Source organism: Salarias fasciatus, chromosome 10 (genome assembly GCF_902148845.1).
Source record: "Salarias fasciatus chromosome 10, fSalaFa1.1, whole genome shotgun sequence".
Classification (NCBI taxonomy): Eukaryota; Metazoa; Chordata; class Actinopteri; order Blenniiformes; family Blenniidae; genus Salarias; species Salarias fasciatus.
Genome location: NC_043754.1, coordinates 21,106,437 through 21,130,430, shown reverse-complemented (window position 1 = coordinate 21,130,430; position 23,994 = coordinate 21,106,437). Strand labels below are relative to the sequence as shown.

The 23,994-nt window shown below is 46.7% G+C and overlaps 2 protein-coding genes across 4 annotated transcripts in view; both read left to right on the top strand.

Annotated features, from left to right (window-relative positions):
- Nucleotides 1-1,588, top strand: part of nipal4 (NIPA like domain containing 4) — a 5,459-nt gene extending 3,871 nt beyond the window's left edge. The window contains exons 7-10 of the mRNA XM_030101039.1: nt 295-462; nt 552-631; nt 735-947; nt 1,029-1,588. Of these exons, the coding sequence (XP_029956899.1) occupies nt 295-462; nt 552-631; nt 735-947; nt 1,029-1,244 (677 nt within the window). The 3' untranslated portion in view covers nt 1,245-1,588. The remainder of the gene's footprint in view (nt 1-294; nt 463-551; nt 632-734; nt 948-1,028) is intronic.
- Nucleotides 1,589-1,719: 131 nt separating this feature from the next.
- On the top strand, nt 1,720-23,308 carry LOC115395473 (A disintegrin and metalloproteinase with thrombospondin motifs 2-like). 3 transcript variants are annotated; one of them, XM_030101038.1, is made up of 26 exons: nt 1,720-2,320; nt 5,852-6,318; nt 8,669-8,882; nt 11,230-11,336; nt 11,419-11,502; nt 11,772-11,855; nt 12,781-12,934; nt 13,867-13,972; nt 14,145-14,288; nt 14,385-14,517; nt 17,316-17,429; nt 17,657-17,802; nt 17,882-17,971; nt 18,084-18,166; nt 18,629-18,762; nt 18,862-18,985; nt 19,191-19,271; nt 19,340-19,506; nt 19,619-19,778; nt 19,849-19,981; nt 21,294-21,501; nt 21,591-21,720; nt 21,799-21,873; nt 21,959-22,241; nt 22,383-22,734; nt 22,780-23,308. In XM_030101038.1, the coding sequence occupies exons 1-26, from the start codon at nt 2,233-2,235 to the stop codon at nt 23,092-23,094; spliced, it is 4,176 nt and encodes a 1,391-aa protein (XP_029956898.1). In that variant the 5' UTR covers nt 1,720-2,232; the 3' UTR covers nt 23,095-23,308. The 3 variants fall into 3 exon arrangements, with proteins under 3 accessions (XP_029956898.1, XP_029956897.1, XP_029956896.1); XM_030101037.1 differs by having other exon boundaries at nt 21,591-21,717; nt 22,383-23,308; XM_030101036.1 differs by having other exon boundaries at nt 22,383-23,308.
- Nucleotides 23,309-23,994: the final 686 nt, after the last annotated feature.

Sequence of the window (23,994 nt, the reverse complement as noted above, 5' to 3'; positions counted from 1 at the left end):
GCTGACTGATCGGTAGCAAATGAAGTAAAACCACTGACGACCACTGGAGGGCAGTGTTGTGAAGAACAACTGGTATATGACCAGTGAAAAGATCAAAGAAGACATTGGAAGAGAACAGGAGAGGATACAGCGAGCAAATATACAACACTGACTCTTCTGGACATTTGGACGAAGAAGCATTTCGAAAATAGCTGTCAGGATGTGATGGTACCCTAGACATGCAGCAGTGAGCTGTGTGTGTGTGTGTGTGTGTGTGTGTGTGTGTGTGTGTGTGTGTGTGTGCGCTCTCTGCAGGTTTCCTGGTGTACGCGGCCGTCGTGCTGCTGATGTGCGCCGTGCTCGTGCTGCGTGTCTCTCCTCGCTGCGGCCGCTCCAACATCCTGGTGTACATCGGCGTGTGCTCGCTGCTCGGAGCCTTCACCGTGTCGTCGGTGAAGGGCCTCGCCATCGTCATCAACAGCCGTGAGCGCACGCCGCCGCTGCTCCTGGCCCGGAGGAAGCTGGCTGAGTGTGGAATTGTGGGTAACGTGTTTTTCCTCTCCTGTTTGCAGTGTTTTCTGACGTCTCTGTGCTGGCCAACCCGCTCTCCTGGATCCTGCTGCTCACGCTCCTCGTCTCCATAGTAACACAGGTACAAAATGATGGCGTGAACACAGATGGACCTCAAAATTAACAAGCAAATAAATGATCAGAAGTGAGGAAATATGCTAATGAGCCTCATTTCTTGCCTGCAGGTGAACTATCTCAACAAGTCTCTGGACACCTTCAACACCCTGCTGGTCTATCCCATCTACTACGTCTTCTTCACCTCCGTGGTGCTCTGCACCTCCATCATCCTGTTCCAGGAGTGGAGGAGCATGACCCCGGTGGGCGTGGTCACCACGCTGGGCTCCTTCCTGGTCATCGTGGTGGGCGTGGCCATGCTGCACCTGTTCAGGGAGCTGCAGGTATGTCGGGAGCACTCGGGGCTCAGGGCGACCCGCCATTCGTCTTCACCGGAATAGACCTCCTCGTGGTTTCTCGTGCAGGTAACGTTGAAGCAGCTGACCAATCAGCTGTCGCAGCCCGTGGAGAGGGAGGGGCTTACGGAGGAGGCGCCAGCCAGCGAGAGAGGAGAAGAAGGAAGAAAAGAAAGAGGGGGCAGAAATAAGAAGGAGGATAAATGTGGACTGATGGACAACATGGTGATCGAGAGTCTTCCTCCCATGAGAGAGGAAGGACCCAGAGTCTTCATCATCAGCTGACCTCGCTCTCCATTCACCTTCTCTAGACTGCCGTTCTGGTTCCAGCCATTTCAGCCCTTTAACCAGTGTTATCTTTCTCTGTTTCTGGTGTTTTTATGTGTTTTAGATTGTTGTTTTAATATTTTATCTGCACATATCCAACCTCCACGTCAAAGTCAATGAGTGAAACTTGTATTTATTTGGATTCATTCCTGGTTATCGTTTGGAAACTTAACATTTCCCAGCTGAGGTGAAAGGTCACAGGACTTCAGCTGATGAACTGTTGAACCACTCTTCACTTTAACAGTCTTTTTGAAAGTTGTGAAAATGAAATGAAAACAAGATTAAAAGGTTTTGTGAATATACCCCGAGCCGGGCGTTGAACCAGGGGCCGCGTCGCTGCGAGATGAGAGCGCAAACCGCGGCACCTGTAAAGAAAATCTGAGTTCAAAACAGACTGGGTGAAACTGGAGAACCTGGAGAGGTGCTGCACCTGCCTCTACCACCAGGGGTCACTGTTTCCCAGAACCACACCAACCAGGACCTCTGAAAACCTGGACCCAGCAGCAAGTCAGAGACCAGCGGGAGGTCTGAGACCAGGAGCAGGGGGTCTGAAACTAGTAGAGACCAGGAAGAAGTCTGTCTCTGGTCCCAGTCTACAGTTTTAGCCCCACCTAGTGGACACCAGCAGGCACTACAGCTGCTCTCTGCTGATCTCTGAGGATCTGATGGTCTTCGTGATGCACCCCAGGAGGGTTCAGAGGAAGACCAGTTTGAAACTCTTCAGTCAATCTGAGAGTGTCTGAGCTGTGTTAAGTGTGTATTGTGTAGTGCAGTAGTGTAGTGTAGCTGTGCAGCAGATGTAGGAACACAGTGAGAGGGAGGAGAAAATGACAGAGTGGAGGAGTGTCTGCTAGAGTGCTCACTGCGCTGCTCTCAGTCTGCGTCAGTCTGCCCGACTCACCGCTACTCTGCCTTCATCTCACGGCGTCTCCCGGTGTCTCAGAGGATGGAGCAGCTTCACTGTGGATTACTGGTCTTATTGTTTCTGCTTCAGGTCAACTGTTTACACTCAGTTTATATCACCGACAACACAGGTGAGATTTACTGCACTTTGTACTAAAACCGCTCCTTATCATACAGCTGTCAGCCCTGCCGTTACTTCTAATCCTGCCGTCAGCGCTACGACTGCAGGAGGAGATGGGATGTACAGTAACTTCAGCACAGCAGAAATGTTTTGATCCGAAACTGATGGAAAGTCTGAGTTTAAGAGAAAACAGTCGTGTGATCATATTCAAAACTGTCTGAGAACAGAAGCTTCTATAAGGAAAAAAGTTGGATCAAGGGCAACAGTTGACTGTGAGTTTATTTTATCCTCAAAACAAGAGGCGAAAAAAAAAAGCAGGTGGAACACGTGACAGCTCATGAGGTCAAAGGTCAAAGGTCAGTGAAGAAAAGTAAAGATGAGGACGAGTTCATTACTCTGTGAAAGACTGAAACAACTCGACAAGAATGTTTCTCAGATGATAAACATTCAGAAACCACAACATGAAGTCAGGAAAATTCGCCTGTGGACTCTTCAGAAAACCATCAGCAGTGAGCATTTCTGAATATCATTGTCCGGCAACACTTCTGCAAACCACCATCTGCGAACACCAAATATTATCTAAACCTGCTGAAAGTCATCATCTGCAAACATGTTTGAAGGCAGTGGTCTGCCGGGGAGGGTATAAAACCATTGCTCGTCAGCACTTCTGAAAATCATTTTCTGCCAACTTTCCTGAAAAAAACAGTCTGTGGCCACCTTCGTGGGCAATCTGCATTGTCTGTGAGCAGTGTACAAAACCACTGGCTGGAGAAACCATTGTGTGCTGACAATACAAGGCTGTTTATAATAATGGTTTTTGAATGGTGTGTAAAAACCTTTGTCACTGAACAATGTGCAAAAGGGTCTTTTATTAAGAGTGCATAAATCCATCAGCTGTGAACACTTCTGAAAACAATTGTTTGTGAGCAGTGGATCAAGCATTGTCTGTGGCCAATGTCTAAGACGGTTGTTTGTGAGCAGTTTGTAAAACCGTCATCTGTGATAATCATTGTCTCATAACACTTCTGAAAACCGTTGTTTTTGAGCCTTGTGGAAAAACTGTAAAGCCACTGTCTGCAAACACTTTGGACAAGCGTCATTTACAAACACTCCTATAAACCACTGTCTGAGTAGAGTATAGAGAGTAGAGAGTTACTTTATTAATCCCAAACGGGGAAATTCTGGCACTGCAGCAGCATAAATAGCAGCCAAACAAAGGTTAAAATATATAACTTATGTACAAAAATTACATACAGCGAAGGCTATATATACACATACATACATACATATACACTCATACCTGCACATATATACAAATACAATAAGTACAACCAAGGAATAAGAGATTAAAGATATGAGAAATGTGCTGAATAAAAGAAAAGACGTGTGTTCAGAGCAGGATAAAAGAAAAATAAGGAATGCTTGGATAATAAATAAGAGTGCTGTCCGGCTAGAAGAACCGATGCAGCACACCGCTGTGAGTTTCCTCTGTCAGCCAGGTGAGAGTTATTGTACAGGGCGATGGCCTGTGGTAGGAATGACTTCCTGTATCTGTCCATGTGACGGCGGCGCTGTAGCAGTCTGATGGAGAAGGAGCTCCGCTGTGTGTCCAGTGTGTGATGGAGAGGGTGGTCGGGGTTATCCGTGATGGGTAACAGTCTGTTCAGTGTCCTCCTCTCCACCACAGCTCCACAGTGTCCAGTTTGGCTGTGAAGGCTTCCTCTTCTTGCTGAAGTCGATCACCATCTCTCTGGTTTTGTTGACATTCAGCCTCAGGTGAGCAGTATGTTGGGATTCCAGGACACGGGCCGAGCGCACGGCGCAGCCAGACTTACTTCAGGCAGTTTATTTCAGGCATGACGAGGACAGACTGGAACAGTGATTAGTACACCGGGGTAAGTGGCACGGAGGAGACTCCAGACCAAACATTCCTGCATCAGGGAGAGGACAGACTGGCAAGAGCCGCAGCACAGAGGGAGGAATGACAGAACATCACCTGAAACAAGACGATCACAGTCTTACATCCATAGAGTCCATCGGGTCACTCTGCTATGTTTTAATGAGATTCCTGTGGTTGTTGGAGTCACAACAGGTCACATGATGCTCAGAGGAGGTCACTGACTGGCTGTGACCCTTCGAGGTTTGATCAGTGAATTTGTCGTCAGAGAAGAAAGAAATATTTTGTACATGGAGGAGGAAGCTGCTGCTCTGTGAGGTCTTTCCACTCCTACACGGATGACTTTCTCTCAAACCATCTGCCTTCCTGCTCCAGTATGTGGACATTACTGAGTGTAACTTTTCTTTGAGGTGTGAACAGACAGCCGGATCAGGACATGAGGAGTTAGATCTCTTTGTCCAATAATGGTTTAGTATCGCCAGTAGACAGCATCTCAGTTTCTATTTTATAAATATAGGTACGTACTGCTGCTGATTCGGTGTCTGTGATCAGATCGACTACTGGGGCCGAAGCTGCTGTCATGTCAGATGAATTGAGTGATCTTACAGCTCCAGGCAGTCGCTTCAATTTGATACGATCTGTTTCCACTGTGAGATGTGAAACATTCTCCTCTGTGGTTCTTTCCTCTTGGCGTGTTGGCTTTCTGTATAACTGTGTCCAAGGCTGTAAGAGGCATGCATTTGAATCTCAGAGTTGCCGGTCAGATTTCCTTTTCAGGCTCCCAAGTGTAAAATGTTTCTGTCGGATCCCCTCTTTTAGGAAGTGGTTCTTGCCTTTCTCCAAGGCTAAGTCCACTCTGTGGTCTCAAACAGTTTAACACAGGCGGAGGTTAGTTGGTGTAAGAAGGTTTTGCCTCTATTTTGGGTTGAAGCCTTCATTGACAGGTTTCTGAAGTCAGCAATTTTCTGAGCTGTCTCTCTGAGTTCCCGCACAATTTTCAGAACATTCATTCCAAAACTGTCAGAAATGTGTCAGTGCATGTTCTCATTCGTCCAGCTAAGAGGTGCGTGTGTGTGTGTGTGTGTGTGTGTGTGTGTGTGTGTGTGTGTGTGTGTGTGTGTGTGTGTGTGTGTGTGTGTGTGTGTGAGTGTTCACTGGTGCTCAACCTTCATTTGGGGCAACTTGCTGATCAGTTTTTTGCTCAAAAAGTTTGTTGCTTCATAAGCTTAAGTGTTTTTGAGCAACTTATGGACAGGGTGGAGTTGGGTATTGAACCTGCAATATGTGGATGATGACCTGCTCCACCAAACAATGGTGTGTACGTGTGTGTGTGTCTGTATGTAGGTGTGTGTCAGAGGATTGTGGGTCATCATGTTTTTCTCATAAGTCTCAGTGTTTCTGTGCTTCAGGCGATTGGAATGTGAACCATTCAGATCATGTTTCATCAGAGCTGCTCTGATTGTGTGTGTGTGTGTGTGTGTGTGTGTGTGTGTGTGTGTGTGTGTGTGTGTGTGTGTGTGTGAGTGTGTGTGTGTGTGTGTGTGTGTGTGTGTGTGTGTGTGTGTGTGAGCACGTGTGTGTGTGTGTGTGTCTGTGTGTGTGTGTGTGTGCATCTGATTAAATCCCTGTGTCTCCTTCCTTCAGATCGTCTCCGTGACGTTTTGAGTGACTTCGCCGTCCTTCGTCCAGTCAGGACAGACTCTGAGGGGCGCTTCCTGTCTTCCCTTGTCTCCGCCCACCACATTCATCGCACCAAAAGACACGCCCCTTCTGGAGAGGACACGCCCACCGCCCCAGAGAGTGACGTTGAGACCCTGCAGGCTCCGCCCACATGGGAGTCCCCCTCCTCCGGTTCCAGTAGGGGTGGACAGAGTCACAGGGCGGCAGCACAGGAAGGGGCGGAGCTTTTCTATAACGTGACAGCATTTGGACAGGAACTCCATCTGCGGCTGCTTCCCAACACGCGGCTCGTGGCTCCTGCCGCCACCATGGAGTGGGAGGAGTCGGGACGTCATCACTCTCAGCCGATTGGAGACACCAGCTGTCTCTACACGGGAACGGTGTCCAACATGGCGGACACCTCGGTCGCCATCAGCAACTGTGATGGGCTGGTAGGTCAGCTGACCTCTGACGTCCAGGGGTGTGTGGACCACCTGGTCCCTGCTAGTACAGATACCATGACTCGGCAAAAACCGTCAAGTCTGAGTAATGTGTCAGCGTCCGCACGGGGGACATTGTCTAGACATGATTGAATTCATTCATGAGAATCTTGTTTTTCTGTTCCAGATGAACAATTTCACCAGCAAGTAGTGACGACTAAGATAAAAAAAATACTTTTATTTTTCAAATGTCATCTCAAACATGGTGCCACTGTCAACCAAAGACACAAGTCAACATTTTTCTAACTAGCTAATTTGAGATTTGACAGTTCAGTCGAATGGGTGCTTTTTTGTGTTATTGCTTTGTTGGTCACCTGTACATCTCCCTCTAGTGGTGGGAATGATGATAACAACAGCAATGTCGGAAGGCAGGAGAGGAGATATAAAGGCTGAACCTAACTACTGCATTGACAGAACACACTGGGCAGTATGTAGCGTCTATACTGTCCCACCGCTAGAAGTTCTGGATTGAGGTTGGATGTAGTTCGCTGCCTTAACGCTAGGAGTGCAGAAGGATCAGTCATGAAACCGCTTTAGATTTGTTCGGAAAGTTGATTTTCTGGTTGTGAGTTTGTGTTTATAGTAAGCACTGTGGTGCAAGGATTGGCAGTGATGCTGAAAATTTTAGCTTCAGGTGTAAACCAGCAGACTGTAGCGGTGAGCTACAAGCTGCCTTCCTGGACATTGTCATTCATATTATCAGAGGTTTGCAAAGTCTTGTGGACGGCACCAAAACCAGATTTTTTTTTTTTTTTTGCCCAGGCCCCAGGTTTATACATTACACAATGTCACTTATTGTGCCTTTAGAAAAATGGCTGGAGCCAAAAGTAGCAAGCTGCATATATATTACTGTCACCGCGGGACCGAGCAAGTGACTGTTCTAACTCTATGTCATCATTTCTTATAGAGCCACGTGAGCCTCTGTTTACTGTTACCTCGATGACAGCATTTAAATGTGCAGGCCCGACTCAGCGCTGTGAGCCGATCTGTGATTGGCGGATCGATCAGAGGGAGGTTTCGTTAAGCTCCCGTACTGGTGCCGCTGGAGGAAACGTCAGACAGAAAGCAGACGCTGGCCGTCGCACGGCTCCGCCCTCTGACAGCGTGGGCCCCGCTGAGTGAAGCCAGATGTGCAGGAAAGATGAGAGGCGTTCAAAGACCCGCCGGGACAGCCAGGAATGAGAGGAATATTTTCCTGCTGCTGTGGCTGACCGAGCTGCAGGCCCTCTGACGGCCGGGGTTTCCACAGAGGGACGCCATTAAACAAAGAGCACCTCAAAAACATTACGAACTCCTCCAAACCTGCAAATCTCACCCACAATTTGTGAATGAGGTTCACGTGCATGGATATAAGGGAGCTGTGCACGTGTCAATCAGCTGCATGCATATTATCTCCTGCAGAACATTTTTACTCTGCAATGTCCCATGAGGAGAAATAAGCAGTAGCTACACCTGTTGCTCACCTGTGGGCTTGCTGTGTGGGCGAAGCCAGCAGTGTGTTGCATCTTGACATGTGATTGGTTAAAGCCCTCGCCTGTTATGATTGGCTGTAGCATGTTTAAACCACTGTATCTGTGCTGAAGCTTACTAAGCAAAGTGTTTGGAAAATGCTGACCGAAGCTTTAAACAAACTGATTCACATTTATTGTATAAATAGAATTTACTGAGTCTGAATGCTGAATCATGCTCAGTCAGCAATCAAATAATGCTGATTGAGATTAGGCTATTTTAAATGTGACTTCATTCGAAGTGAATTGCACCAGTATTCTCTCTCAAGTTAAAAAGGTTTATTTGTATGCAATACATTTGCAACAGATCACAATAGAGTCCCAATATTTTTGCAGTAGATTTGTAGAGCTGTTGTTTTTCTGTTGATTTTTACAAGATTTCAGTAAATTAAAATTACATTTGTAGTAATTTTGCAGTTAGTTTTGCAGTACAGTTGTTACAGATTTGCAACAGTTTGTCTGTAGTGTCGCAATACAAAATACATTCATGGTTTCCTGAAGTTGTTGACCTTAATTGTCAGTATAGATTTACAGTAATTTCACAGTTTTTTTGCTGTAGATTGCAGTAGATGTGCAGAGATTTAGCTTTGCAGTATTTTAAATGTATTTCTGCAATACAGCTGTGATAGATTTTTAGTAACTTCAATGTACATTCACAGTATCTTGCTGAAAGGTTTACAGTACTTTTGTAGTTATTTATAGTAGTTTGTGGGTTAGCACAGTACAAATTTATTTTTCATATGCGTTTCAAAACAATTCTGACCCGATATCTGTTCTTCTGTTTTTTTTTCTAGGCTGGGATGATCCGGACAACTCAGGAAGAGTTTTTCATTGAGCCGTTGGATCGATGGAGACCAGAGGGAGGGGGAGGGGGAGAAGGAGGAGGTGGAGAAGAGGAGGAAGGAGGACGACAGCACATTATTTATCGCTCCTCAGCCATTATTAGGAGACAGACACCTGGCAGTCGAACTCAAGCCGTCAATCAAACTGCTGATGATTTTGTCCGAGGTGAAAAACATACTGACATCGTGCAACATGACACTGTGTATGACATGCTTTAACATGACACCATGTAGAATTACACCATGTAACATGACACCTTGTAACATGACACTATGTAAAATGACACCATGTAACATTAAACCATGTAACATGACACATTGTAACTTTACACCATGTAACATGACACCATATAAAATGACACCATGTGACATGATATTAAGTAACACATAAAATCTAACATGACATGTAAAATGACACTCTATATCATGACATCATGTAACATAACACCATGTGAAATGATACTATGCAACATGTCAGTATAAAGGCCTGTACAGACTCTGCAATTTTCGGCCTTCCCAGACAAAAGATAACGATCATGAGAGAAACATGGCGATATCGTTCATCTTGGCTCTTAATCCGCGGTCCTACGTCGCCCTGTGAAACCAGGTCAGGGACAGCTGACGTCTTCATCTGGGACCAAAGATCAGATGAAAATAAAATTCTGAAAGTGCAAGAAATTTGGGGTAATCTTGGGGTTTGCTAAATGGTAATAACACAATGCCAATGTAAAGTTCTGGTAATGCTAACTCATACTTCACTTATTTCACACTCCCTTTACAAAATTGGCATCTCAAATTTGCTGCCCTGTCTAAGCCATGACCTTGTCCATATTCTCCCCCTTCTCCTTTTTTAGGGATTTTCTCTGGATGCATGCCAGAGGTATTAGCTCCCTCGTTAGCTTCCGGGGGAGCTGCTTGCGAATTGCGGGGGTTGGGAGCATCTAAACAGGCTCTGTCTAATTGTGTTCAGTCCACCGGGCTGCGTTTTATTGGGCTTCGTCCCAGCGGGAGTAAACTTGCGCTCGGTTCATGTTTTGCCCGTTAATGTCAGCGGCCTGTTGATGCTTCACTTGCCATGGAGACGCACGCTTCTTCACGTCGACGTCATCCACCTGCGATCATCTATTTCATGGTTCAGTCTGCATAGAATAAACATCACATCATGAGAAAGATTTTCAGATCCATGCCATACAGTGTGGCAAGTTGTGAACTGATAGGATGGTCAAAATCGCAGTCTGTACAGGCCTGAACATGACACCATATAGCATGACACTATTTAATATGACATCATGCAACACGTTATTGAACACGATACTATGTAATATGACACTGTAACATGACACTGTATAGCATGACATCATGCAATGTGACACTATGTAATATGATGTCATGTGTCACGGTATTATTTAACAAAACATCGTGTGACATGGTACCTTGAAGCATGATACTGACAGCATATAAGATGATACATTATCAGATGACACTACTTTGTATCAGGTGTGTGTGTGTGTGTGTGTGTGTGTGTGTGTGTGTGTGTATGTGTATGTTGAAGGATGCTTTGCGATTCAGACAAAGCGAGCTCAAGATCAGCTTCTGTGGCTGCAAATGGAATGAAAGTGAAAAGTGGGAAAAAAATCCTGGAAACTTGGCAATGCTGAAAGCAACTCCACACACACACACACACACACACACACACACACACACACACACACACACACACACACACACACATGCACAGACTGCCAGCTGTAACGTGACAGTTCGATCTCCACCACAGGCCCGGGTCTGGAGGTTTGGAGGGTCTGAAGGTTTTGAAATGTTTGGGAGTTTAGCGGTTTCAGGGGAAGAAAGCTGAGCGATCACACAATGATCGCTCAGCGCTCTGAGTGTTTTCGTTGAGGACAAAAGTTTGTCCCGACCTGGTCTGACCTGGTCTGGAGCCTCCGGCGGCTCCCAGCCCGTCATTTCCCTGACGACACATCGGAAACATATAAACAGATGTTGCAGTGAGCGGGAACACATGTGGATAGAGAGTGCATGCACACACACACACACACACACACACACACACACACACACACACACACACACACACACACACACACACACACACACTGACAACACAGGTAAAAACACTCAGCTTGACCCTCTCTTGTCATTACATTGCCAGGTGATAGGTGCTGACGTGTTGCTCTTTGGTTGTTAAAGAAACAGTTTGTGAATAGTTACTATAGTGACCATGACAAATATGTGGTTACTGCTGTCATACAGCTTTAAGAAAAAAAGTTGCTCATTCATGTGTTGTTGGACTGGTGTGTTATGCTAGTTTGTAGTTGTGTCACTGTATTGTTGGGTGCATGTGAATGATTCGTGTGGTTGTGCAGCTGTGTAGCTGTGTTCTACAGTTTCCATGAGTTGCATTGTTTGTCTAGTGTAGTGTAATGTTGTGTAGTTGTGCAGCATGAGTAGCTGTGTAGTTTGCATTGTGTAAGCATCCTGCTGTGTGTCAACAGGCACTCTCCTGGGCTCCCTGGACCTTAACCAGAACGTGGTCTTGTCTGGATCCGGCTCAGCTCGCAGGCGTCGTTACATCGAGCAGGCCGAGCTCTTCAACATCGAGGTGGGTGTGCGGGTGGAGGTCTGTTGGGTGGAGTTTGTCGGTGGATGAACTTCATCAGGTCATTGAGCTCCTCTGCCTGCAGGTGCTGCTGGCGGTGGATTACTCGGTGCTGCTGTTCCACAGTCGAGAACACATCCAGAAGTACCTGCTGACCCTCATGAACATCGTAGGTGGAAACTGCCTGAACCTGCTCACACACACTCAGTAACTCACCGAGAAGTGACTAGTTACTGTATCTACATTAGTTTTCCTTCATTAATCGCTCAGTCACTGATTACTATAAAGCCACAAGGAACACAGTTACAGCTGCTCTTTCTCACAGATGTGTATATTAGATATCCTGATGATAGAGGATCATCCTCCCACTAGCTAATGAAACTGAACGAGTCGTCACAGCTCAGATGGACTCAGACTCCAAGTGTGTGTCTGTTCCAGGTGAATGAGATCTACCAGGATCACTCTCTGGGAGCAAACATCAATGTGGTTGTGGTCCGGATCATTGTTCTCTCTGCTGCCAAGGTACTGCACTCTGAGTGTGTGTGCTGTTTAATCATCACTATTATCATTAGCTTTTTTTTTTCTTCTTCGGATTATTACTATTATTACTCTGCATGTTGTTGCTGTGGTAACAGATATACATTGCTGTGAGGTGGTTATATTCCTGTGTTGCTTTGATGTGAGGTAGTAACGTTGGTCCGTGGGTTGGTGTAATATTGTTGTAGTTTTGTTGTTGCTAAGATGTGATTACATTTTTTTTGTGCTACTATGCTATGGTAACAGTGATTTTTGCATTTTTTTGTGTTGATGTGACGACACTGACCTGTGTTTTATCGTAGTTCTACTGATGTGGTGACGTAGTAGCATTGCTCTCTTGCTTGTTGCATGGTGGTGAGTTGATGAAATTGCTTTGTTTTTCTGGTGCTGTAAAATACTTTGTAATTTGATGGGCTTTTGTTGATTTTTTGTGTGTAGATCTGAGTGGTACCTTTGCTCTTGTGTGTTTTTGTGTTGATATTGTTGGCTGTTTACATCTCTCTAAATTGTTATAAGGTGGTAATACCGGTCGATGTTGTTGTTGTTGTTTGTTGAATTATGCTAACATTACTCTGTGTGTTGCTGTTGTCTTGTTGTACTGTTATAAAATTGTTACTTGTGTTGTTGTTGTGAGGGGGTGAATATCCTGTGTTATGTTACTGTTGTAAGATGGTACATTGTGCTGTGAGTTGCTATTGTTCACATTAGATCTTTGTTTTAGTTTTGTGTTTGTTGTTATGAGGACTTGATATTATTCTGTGTTGCTGTTGTGAAGTGGTAACATTGCTTTGTGTGCTGCTGTCATTGTTTTGTTGTTGTGGGATGGTGATATTGCTCTTTACGTTGCGTTGCTGTGAAGTTGTGACAGACCTTGTTTGTTGTTTACTGTTGTTTCTTGTGGCTGCCACAGTCTCTGGAGCTGATCTCGGTTGGAGACGCTCAGAAGAGCCTGGAGAAGGTTTGTGGCTGGTCGTACCTCCAGCACAGAGAGCAGAGCCACGCAGAGCAACACGATCACACCATCTACCTGACCAGGCAGGAGTTCGGCCCCTCCGGCATGCAGGGTACTACTGCAACAACTACTGCAACTGCTAATGCAACAATGTCTGCAATGACTAATGCAGCTAATACTACAACTACTAACAGAAATCTACAGCATAATTATACGAGAACTATTAATGGCATTGACTAATGTACAACTGCAACTACCGTAATAGTGGGACTTCTACAGCAACCACTAATACAACTCCTGCTGCAACAAAGAAGGCAACTACCACTGGCTACTACCAGAAACTACTGCAGTTCCTGTTGCAACTATTTAAACTATCACTGCAGCCATTACTGAAATTGCTGGTTCAACTACTACTGCAGCTACTGATGCACCTGCTACTGCCAGACCTACGACTCCAACTACTAATGCAACAACCAATTTAACTAATGCACCTACTTCAGCAACCTCTCATTCACCTACTCCTGCCACAACTATGATCACAGCTCCTACTGCAACTACTGATTTAACCACTAAGGCAGCTTCTAATGCCACAAATAGTACAAATATTAATGCAACTACTACTTTAACTGTTTTTCCAACTCCAATTACTACTGTAACTAATAATTGAACTGCTACTGCAACTACTAATGCATTTGCCATTGCTAATACTACAAGTGCTACTGCTGCCACTGCTATCGCTACTGCAAATGCTACTGCAATGAATCCGGACACTACTTCTGTTTCACTTTCTGCAACTTCTAACTACTGCAACTGGTAGTAACAGGTAGAAAGTACTTTACTGTGTGGAATTGTGGCTTTGGAAGCATCTACTGCTTTTATCATTAATACTGCTACCCATAATACTCCCAGTGCTCTTGTCTGTATGAATGGGCAGCATGCAGGGTGCTATGGGAAACAGTGCTGCCGTGAGCAGATGTAGTACTCCTCGCAGCACACAGGGGGCGGTGCTGAGCGTGCGTGACCTCTATCAACGTGTTCCTGCAGGATACGCTCCAGTTACTGGCATGTGTCACCTTCATCGGAGCTGCGTCCTCGTCTTGGAGGACGGCTTCACGTCAGCCTTCGTAGCTGCACATGAAACAGGACACGTGTGAGACACACACACACACTCACACACACACACACACACACACACACACACACACACACACACACACACACACACACACACACACACACACGGTCCTTGGTAAGTGGAGTTGTGTAGCTGCTTGCCTTCACTGTCCATATCGCTGTCTGTCCCTGCATCACTCTGTCCTCAGGTTGGGTATGGAGCACGACGGCGAGGCGAATGACTGTGCTGACGACGTGCCGTTGGGCAGCATCATGTCTCCGCGGGTTCAGGCCACTTTCAGCCGGTACCACTGGTCCCGGTGCAGCTGGAGGGAGCTTCACCAGTACCTGCAGTGAGTACGCCGCATACTGCTGTCAGTACTGCCTCAGATACTCCTGCAGATGTCACATCACCCCAACATGTCGACTTCAGCTTCGTCTGTCTGCAGCACCTACGACTGTCTCCGTGACGACCCCTTCAACCACGACTGGCCGGCTCAGCCTCAGCTGCCAGGCTTCCAGTACTCCATGGACCAACAGTGCCGCTTCGACTTTGGACCACTCTACAGTCTGTGTACTGCGGTATGTCTCCGACCCGAGGCTTTAAAGCCCTCCAGGCCAGAGTTGTTCAAGAGGGCCAAATTCTGATGGTGCAAAAGAATCCCAATGCCATCAATCCCCAGAGACATTAATAAACATGAAAAGGGCTAAAGGTAAGCTACTGCCTTGAATGTCAATGATGAACTCAGATCCAGATTTCAATATACGGGGCAGGTCTGGTTTGAGGTAAAAGCTAAAGTTGTTCTCTAGACATATGTGGAGCTAAACAATCTCAAAATTTTCTCTGCGAGTGTGAAGCTGTGTCAGCTGCAATATTCAGGCTGAAGCTTAGTCAGCTGTAGGTGAGGTGGAGCCCTGGAAAGCTGGAAGGGAACCTCAACACGTCCTTTGAATAGTGGTAAAACTCCGAAGTGGTGGGGGAACTCACCAGTAAGACAGGAACTGCTGCAGCAGATTCATTTGCATATTAAACATTGGTAAGCATGGCTTCCTGTATGTGTGGTTCCACGCTCCGTTCATGACCAGTGCTTCCAAAAATGCGTGATTGTGGTTAGTTCATGACTGAGTCCATGACTTGAGAGTTAATGTTCAGCAAATCCAGATGCTTTTTGCCAAACAAAAAAACCCAAGTCTGTCAGTGTCTGACAGTTCTTGCAATGTTTGATGACTTTCAGCCAAAGTCTTTCCACTTTTCCTTTTTATGGCAGCTACAAACTGTGATTTTGGCTGCCTTAGACAACGATTACCATCATGACGGTATCTGTTGCCGTTACTTAAATCCTCGCAGACGGCCGATGTCACGGTTATGCTACCGCCGACAGCTTGCAGTAAATTTTTGACAGTGTCAGAAATTCCATAGCAGCCTACTCACTTCACCACACCAGCTACAAGCTGCAGCTCCTCACCAACCGAAAGAAATCGCCTCCTCCCTTGAACTGCTGCAACAGATCAACAGGATATTGCACGCACACATGCTGTGGAAGCTGATCTACTAACAGGACATTACAGGGATTCAGTCTGACAGACGCAGAAAATAACTCGCGTTATCCATTCAGCATGTTTGTCTTCATGAATATGGAATACTGAGTCTGCGTCCCAGATTGCTCAAAATGCTGGGAGGAGCTTATGCTAATAGATAAGTGTGCACGCAATATGGTTATGGTTGCATCTGTTTTCAACACATTTCATAAACTGGCTCAGCTGTGATCAGAGAGGCTGCTGTTGTTGTGCTGAGACACATTTCCTCCTCTGGCTCTCTGCGACTTTCATTTGTAAAACGTTTGTCAAGTCGTGTCAAGTCGTGTCGTGCCATTCCAATAGTTACTTGACTGTTTGATAACTGCTCTGTTCTCCACCACTTCTGTCGATCATCAGCTTCTCTGACACAAATTACGATATGTTTTCTGGTCTTCCTTTATGTTCATGTGTTTGGTCTTCCTCATGGGTGTGCTCCTCTCACTTGACTCTGTGTCGTCTTGTAATGGAATGATGGTCTTCCATAGTTTGTTGAAGTTGGGAAGCTGTCCAGTTGCCGGCGAGACAGTGGAAGTTGCTTCCATCTTTCAGACTTTTGTCACTTTCAGACATGTATTGTCACGACAATGTCTGATCTCTTCTCATCCCTTCACAACGAGGCCATCCCTTTACTCCTCTTGCCACTGATTTCCATGCGATAACTCTTTGCAGTGTTGTTTAAGTGGCTTATAAACTCATTGAGTTCCTCTCTTGATCCAACAGTTAGGTCAATATAGTCAACAAATTGCACGTTTGTTATCTTTTGTCCATGCACCAGCAATCATTGCCCTTCCTGTCATCAACAGCTCGGCAAGCATTGTGGAATAAATCATTTCCTTTTTGTTCGGTATTTGAATCTTTTCATGTCCAGCGTCTCTAACACCTCTCAGAACACATCCGTAAAGGAGCAGTGTGCGATGCTTCTGTGGTCTCGACACTGTTCGCTAATTTGTCTCCCAGCTGTCCTGCTACCACAGTTTTACGAGCTAGGCCTGCATTAGCAGACTCTGTCTTCTTCTTGTGACAAATGTGCTCTGCTATGTTCATCACACAGTCTGTAATTAGCTCACATTCAATGAAGTGTTTGCCATGTATTTCAAAAGGCATGGCTCTGTCATTGCTTTGGCGATGTTTCTGTTTGACTGCTGCACAGCTAAGCCGCCTGGGAGTTGTTTGATTTTTTTCTGCACGGTTTGTTTTCACTTGTAGTGTCACAAACAAAACCACAGTCTCATTGCAGATTGCACAGTTTGAATTTTCTGTGCAGAAAAAAAACCAAACAATTGGCAACGGCAACTTTCCTGCTAATTGCATCTAAAAGGGTATCAAGCTCATCAGGAGATATGAGTGCGTCATAGAATAAATGGTGAGTGAACTAAACCGGATCCATGAGGAGCTCCCCAGTTGGTATCATAATCCTGGCCCCTCCTCCTCCTTCTGTGATGCTGCGATATAACTGCATCACTTCCTGTTTTGTGTGTTGATCATTGTTCTGGAGTCTGCTGATCATGAAGATTTAGAGGAATTTGGATTTTTTAGGAAGATTTTAGGGTCCATCCATCCATGTACAGTTGAATTTATGCTCCTGTTCAAAGTGGGTCTGAGGTGATGTGGACTGGGACTGGAGGTTGTAAATAAACCTTGTTTCAATGTAAACTAGATTGTCATCAAATCCCATCAAACTATCACCACATGGAGGGTGGGGTATCACTCTTACCGTGACGACAGTAGAAACATCTGAAAGCTTTGACCTTTGAACTCATTTTTAGTGCGAAGGAGCTGACGAGCCTCTCACCCTCTCACAGTACCCCAACCCTGACCCCTGCAAACAGCTGTGGTGCAGCGAATACAGCAACCCCTTCTACTGCAAGACCAAGAAAGGCCCCCCGCTCGACGGCACCAAGTGTGGACCCGGGAAGGTGAGTCAGGGCGATGGCTTTGCCGAAGACGACTTTAAAACTGCCAGAAACAGAAAGACGGATGGACAAGGGGAAACTTCTACACCTATAACTGCCATGCCATCAGTTCACATCTTATCAGTCGGATCATGTCTTATCAGACATATCACATCAGTCAGATGTGATTTGAGCATGAAGCATGCTAAGCTAGGCTAATGCCTGTCTCCATGGTCACCATGTCCCCACAGCACTGTTTTAAAGGATTCTGCCTGAAGCTAACCCCAGACATGCTGAGGCAGGATGGCGGTTGGGGGACGTGGAGCTCATATGGCCCCTGCTCTCGAACCTGTGGCGGTGGGGTCAGGTTCAGGGCCCGTCGCTGTGACAACCCTCCGTGAGTGAGCCGCTTCGTTGAGTCATGTCGCATGATTGCCCCGTGATCCAATCACAGGCTAACATGTTGTCGTTCTCAGTCCAGCCAACGGGGGGCGCACCTGCTTCGGAAACAGTTACGAGTTCCAGCTGTGCAGCCAAGAGGACTGCCCCCCTCTTACCGATTTCAGGTGGGGCGATCTCTGTGCGAACATTCTGTTCTAGCTCTGAATGAGCTTTGCACACAATGTCCCCAATAAAAATGTGCAACTGACATAATGAGTGAGTGTGTTTGTGTTTCAGGGAGGACCAGTGTCAAGTCTGGAATCCTTTCTTCGAACACGAAGGAAAGAAACATCACTGGCTGCCTTACCAACACCCAGACCGTAAATACACACACACACACACACACACACACACACACACACACACACACACACACACACACTAATGGGTGCACTCCTGCACCAAGTTATTACATAATGTAATGTCCTCAAGGGACACACAGCCTTGTATGTGTCTACATGTTTAAGTCATCAGACAAAAAAAAAATAGCAAATTCTGCAGCTGTAAGAAAAGTTATGACTGTTCCATCAATTAACCCTCCAACTGCTCCACCCATTTACCCTCCCACCACATTACCCGCTAGCCCTGCACCCCTCCCACTGCCCTACCTGTTGACTTGACCACCCTTTAACTTTCCACCCACTTCAGCTGCTCCTCAACCCTCCGGGGTTGTATGATTAACGATGCAGTGTTCTGAAACCTGTATATATATATATATTTGTACGTGTGTCTTTGTCTTTGTGTTTTGTCTCTGTGTCGATGTGGCTCTGCCTCATCTTCAGATGATGAGCGTTGTCGCCTGTACTGTCGGTCCAAGGAGACAGCGGCGGTGGTGTCGATGAACAGAATGGTGCATGATGGGACGCCATGTTCGTATGGTGACAGCTTCAGCGTGTGCGTCAGAGGAGAGTGTGAGGTCTTTATCCTGCTTCACTTCCTGTCAGTGCCAATCTGAAGCTCTGAATCCCTGTCAGGAGATTCATGGAAACACATTCTCCTCCTCCTCCTTTTGCAGCATGTGGGCTGTGATGGGCAGATTGCTTCAGACCTGCAGGAGGATCGATGTGGAGTGTGTGGAGGAGATAACTCCAGCTGCAAGATCATCAAAGGAAACTTCACTCGCAGCACCAAGAAGCAAGGTGAGCACATATGGTCCAGATAGACACCTGGTCTAGGTCCAGATGTGGTCTAGATACATTCAAGGCTCACACATGGTCCTGGTCCACACATTACCCACATCCACACCTGTTCCAGATACACTTGGTCTGGGTCAACATCTGGTCCTGTCGAGCAAACTCTTCGAGCTGCTTGTCTCAGACCATGCGTCTCCGGTTCTTGTTTCAGGATTACTGAAAATCTTGGAGATCCCCAAAGGAGCACGGCACCTGTTCATCCAGGAGTCTAAAGGAACTTCTCACATCCTGGGTACAAGGCAGAGAAGACTAAAGACCTTCTGCATCTCCTGGCTTTGACTAAAACTTCTTGTTTTGCAGCAATGAAGAACCTGGAGACAGGCAACGTTTTCCTGAACAGTGAGGAGGAGGAGCTCCCAGAATTCTCTGATGTGATCGAGAAAGGTGTGTTCTGGGAGTACGGCAACTCAGATGATTTTGAATTCATCAAGACCACCGGACCGCTTAAATATGACACCCTGCTCATGGTGAGTCAACCCTCCCCCACACGCATCCCACACACCCTCCACGCCAGCTCCCAGGTCATACCATGTCTGCCTAATCTGAACCAGAACCACCAGCTGAGTCTCTGTCCGTCAGGTCCGTTCCCATGGTGACTCCAAGGTGACAGTGTCCTACAGGTACGTCCTCCAGGAACGCCTCCGATCCTCTTTGGAGTCTAACCTGGTGCAGGAGGATGCCATCTTCTATGAGTGGGCACTGAAGAGATGGTCAAGCTGCTCAAAGCAGTGTGGAGGAGGTATGTGCTGACTGTACTGGTTACTGTGGCAACTACTGCATCACTGCTAATGGTGATCTCTGGTTTCCAGGGAAACAGTACACCCGGTTCGGCTGCAGGAGAAAAGCCGACGGGAAAATGGTCCACAGGACATTCTGCTTCAACATCCACAAACCGAGAGCCATCAGCAGAACCTGCAACACCCAGGCCTGCCTGTCACCACGGTAACACATTGCCGGTCACCACGGTAACAGACTGCAGGACAAGCAAAGCTGGTTGCCACAGCTACAAGTTCTATAGTATTCAAGTTTTTTTTCAATTCAGCTTTAGTTCAGCGAAAACCCAACAGATCCACATGAGCAAGCTAGAATGATTGTGGAAAGGAAAAACACTCTTTTAAAAGGAAGAAACATGCAGAACCAGGCTCAAAGATGGCTTACTGCTATTCTGGTTGGGGTGAGGGGATAGAAAGAGAGAAAAGGAGAGAACAGACAGATTCTCTGAATCAGATCAACATTGCTCCAGGTGGATCAGGACAGGAGGCTTCAGATCACAAACCTGGAGGGAGGTAAAGAGGTGGAGAGAGACAGAGAGAGAGACAGAGAGAGACTACAGGAAGGAGTGAGTTCATAGACTAGAAGAGAGACAATAGTTAATTACATGAAGTAGTTAAACGTGAAGTGACAAAAGAGAGAAGAGAAGCTCAGTGTAGATCTTCCAGCAGTCTAAACCTACAGCAGCTTCACTAAGAAAATGGCCCAGGAAGGCCTGAACCAGCCCTAACTGTAAGCTTTACTAAATACAAAGTTCTTAAGCCGAACCTTGAAAGCAGAGCCTCCCTAACTGAAACTGGGAGCTGGTTCCACATGACAGGAGCCTAATAGCTAAAACGTCTGCCTCCTGTTCTACTTTTAGAGAACCTATAGGAACCTCCAGCAGACCAGCACTCTGAGAACCAAGCGTTCTCCTGGGACAATATGAGACTAATAACTCATTAAGATACGATGGAGCCTGGTTGTTTAGAGCTTTATAGGTTAAGAGAAGGATTTTAAATTCTATTCTAGATGTAACTGAAAGCCAGTGAAGAGAAGCTAAAATTAGCTGATGTGGTCTCTCCTGCTGGTTCTTGTCAGAACTCTTGTTGCAGTGTTTCGAATCGGTTGAAGACTTTTTAGGCAGTTGCTGGGCCCCTGATAACAGGGAATTACAATAGTCTAGTCTGGAGGTAACAAACGCATGGATTATTTTCTCAGCATCGCTTTGACTCAACATGTTCCTAATTTTAGAAATATTACTCAGGTGAAAAAAGGAGGTCCTGCAGACCTGTTAATGTGGGAGTTAAAGGATAAGTCCTGGTCAAAGGTCACTTCCAGGTTCCTCACAGTGTTACTGGAGGTTAAAGTAACACCATCCAGGGCCTCTATTTGTTTAGATAATTTAGACCACCGGCATCTCACGCTGGTACTTGAGGCCAGAGTAAGTTTTCTTCCTCTACCCTCCTCTGATGGTAACACACAGAGTGTTTGTGATCTCCAGGTGGCACACCAAAGACTGGCAGCCTTGCAGCGCCACCTGTGGTCACAATGGGTGGCAGCGCCGCTGGGTGAGCTGTCAGCAGGAGTCCAGCAGGGGGCAGCAGCGTTCCGTGAACAGCAAACTCTGCACTGACGAACGACCTCCTGCCAAACGTACCTGTAACCGCATCCCCTGCCCTCCCACCTGGAGAGCCGGGCCCTGGACCCCGGTATGGATAAACCCCACCTAATGTCTGTACCCACCAGTCAAAAGCCTCAGCCTGGCATTGACCAGCTTTGTGTGTGTTTGTGTGTGAAGTGTTCGGTCTCATGTGGTAACGGAACTCGGGAGCGTCAGGTCGTCTGTTCACGTCCTGGAGGTTCCATGGGAAACTGCAGTGAGCCTCGACCAATCACAACGCACAGCTGCCAAGCTCCACCCTGCAGTGGTATGCAACACAATTAATGTTTCCTCTTCTTGGTTCACCATAACTCAGCGTGACCTGCCTCTTTGTCTCCCCCTGTAGGCGACCAGAAGAGTGCCATCATCCAGTGGCTCTCCAGGTCCAACCCCGACTTCCCTGCAGCCCGGATCTCCAGCAGTAAGCACACACACATGCACACACACACCGAGACAATGACTCACTTACACTCTCAGGCCTGATCACATATTCTGGGATGTTGCAGAGCGTTGCCGAGGCGATCGCTCAGTCTTCTGTAGGATGGAGGTGTTGAGTCGGTACTGTTCGATTCCCGGATACAGACAGATGTGCTGCAAGTCCTGCAGCCAAGGGAACTTCAGCAACCCTGTGAACCAGAGCAGCGTGGCTCCGCCCACAGAGAGCAGCGTTGCTCCGCCCACAGAGAGCAGTGTGGTCACGGCCACAGAGACGAGTGTGATCCCACCAACAGAAAGCCATGTGGCCACGCCCACAGAGGGCAGTGTGGCGCCGCCCACAGAGAGCAGCAGGTCAGATGTACAGATGTTTCAGCCTCATTCAACCCAAAGCCAAACCCTGTTGAGGCTGACCCGGTTCAGACAGACCCGATGATACTTTTGCAGTCTTAAAGTGTTCTCGTTGCTACTCTGATATCTCTTCCTGTGTTTCAGTTCCTGGAGTTTGAGCACAGACCCGAGGATGTCAGCGTCCTCTTCTTCTTCCTGGTCTGACAGCAGATATGACATCATTGATGATGTCACTAGCACGCCACCCCGAACTTTTCCTGTGACTCCGCCCCCAACCAGAGACACCAGCACGGACTTCGTGTACGTGGAGTACGACGATTATGATGACTACTTGTCTTTTGAGGAGTCATCCGGTAGCTTAGGAAGTGTTACCACTACAACCACTACGACTACTACAACTACTACGACGACTACCAGGCATGCCCGAAAAACTGCTCTCCCACATTTATTCAGAAACCAATCCCCCACAATCCCTCCTGTCACAGTTTCTATGGTAACTAGTCCAACGGAGGCACCATTCAGGACGTCCACATCCATCATTACTGCCACGTCATCAGGAGGGAAGATCCTCCAAGTCTCGACCAACCACAGCCACAAAGACCAGGCGGTGGCGGGGTCCTCGCCGTCCTTCTTCCCGTTGGTGAAGAAGGACAACAACTCGGTGGACGAGGTGCCATATCAGATCGTGGGTTTGGACGGCGAGGTGGGTCGGAGCCAGCAGAACTACTTTGTGCCGCGGATGCCCCGAATCCGCGAGCGAACACACAACAAGCGTATCCAGCAGCTTCTGAACGAGAAGCGGCGGCAGGACGTCCTGAAGAGGCCGAGGCGGACTGACCGCTCACCGGCTCGCTGATGCAACGCTAACGAACTGTGAAGAGGGAGGGACTGAGAGGGCTTCAGCTTTGTGTCCACAGGTTTTCTTCATGTCTGTACCCAATAATCTTGTTTCTGAATCAAATAAAGTCTCATCCAGCTCTGATGTCACTCTGACTCATCCACATCTGGATCACATCAGGTTCGGCTCGCAGAGAACAGTCTGTTTCTGACTCCAGCTGCCCCAAAACACCAAAACACAAGAGTCTTCCAAAAACACACAGTCTGCTGGTATTGTCAGGGTTAACGTAGCGTGAACATTGAGGGGCTGCAGGTGTCAGGTTCAGGTTCAGGTTCAAAACTTGCCTTGGCTTAAAATCCAACCATAAACAGAAACCAGCAGGTGGGCTGCTGTCGCTGTTGCAGCATTACAACCACAAGATGGAGCTTTTGTTTTCGATCATGTAAAAATAATAATTTTAAAATGTTTTAATGCTTTCATGGAAATGTGCATTCCTGTTAAAAAGTAGTTAATATGAAAGGATTCACAATTCAGACAAATCCAATTCGGTCCTTAAACCCAATGTTACTGATGTTAGTGTAGCAGACCACCAGCCCCAATAATCATGGAATAATGAGGGGACGATATTATGCATTGCTGTACTAAAAACATCATGTTGACCTTTTCTTTTAGGAGTGGTACTTGGAAATGACTGAAAAATCTGCATCAAAGCTTCAAACTGATGAATGGGAATCAGTACATGTTCTGTCAAATACCTGCGGTCTAACTGAAGAAATGTACTATAACTTTGCTCTGTTAGATTTTAGTACCTGTGAGGAGCGAAGGAGGGTGTCAGGTGATTTTGTGAAGACACACGTCCGGGTTAAAATTTGAGCCTGGGAAAACAGATTGGGTTTATGATTGTTGATCCTGTGAGGT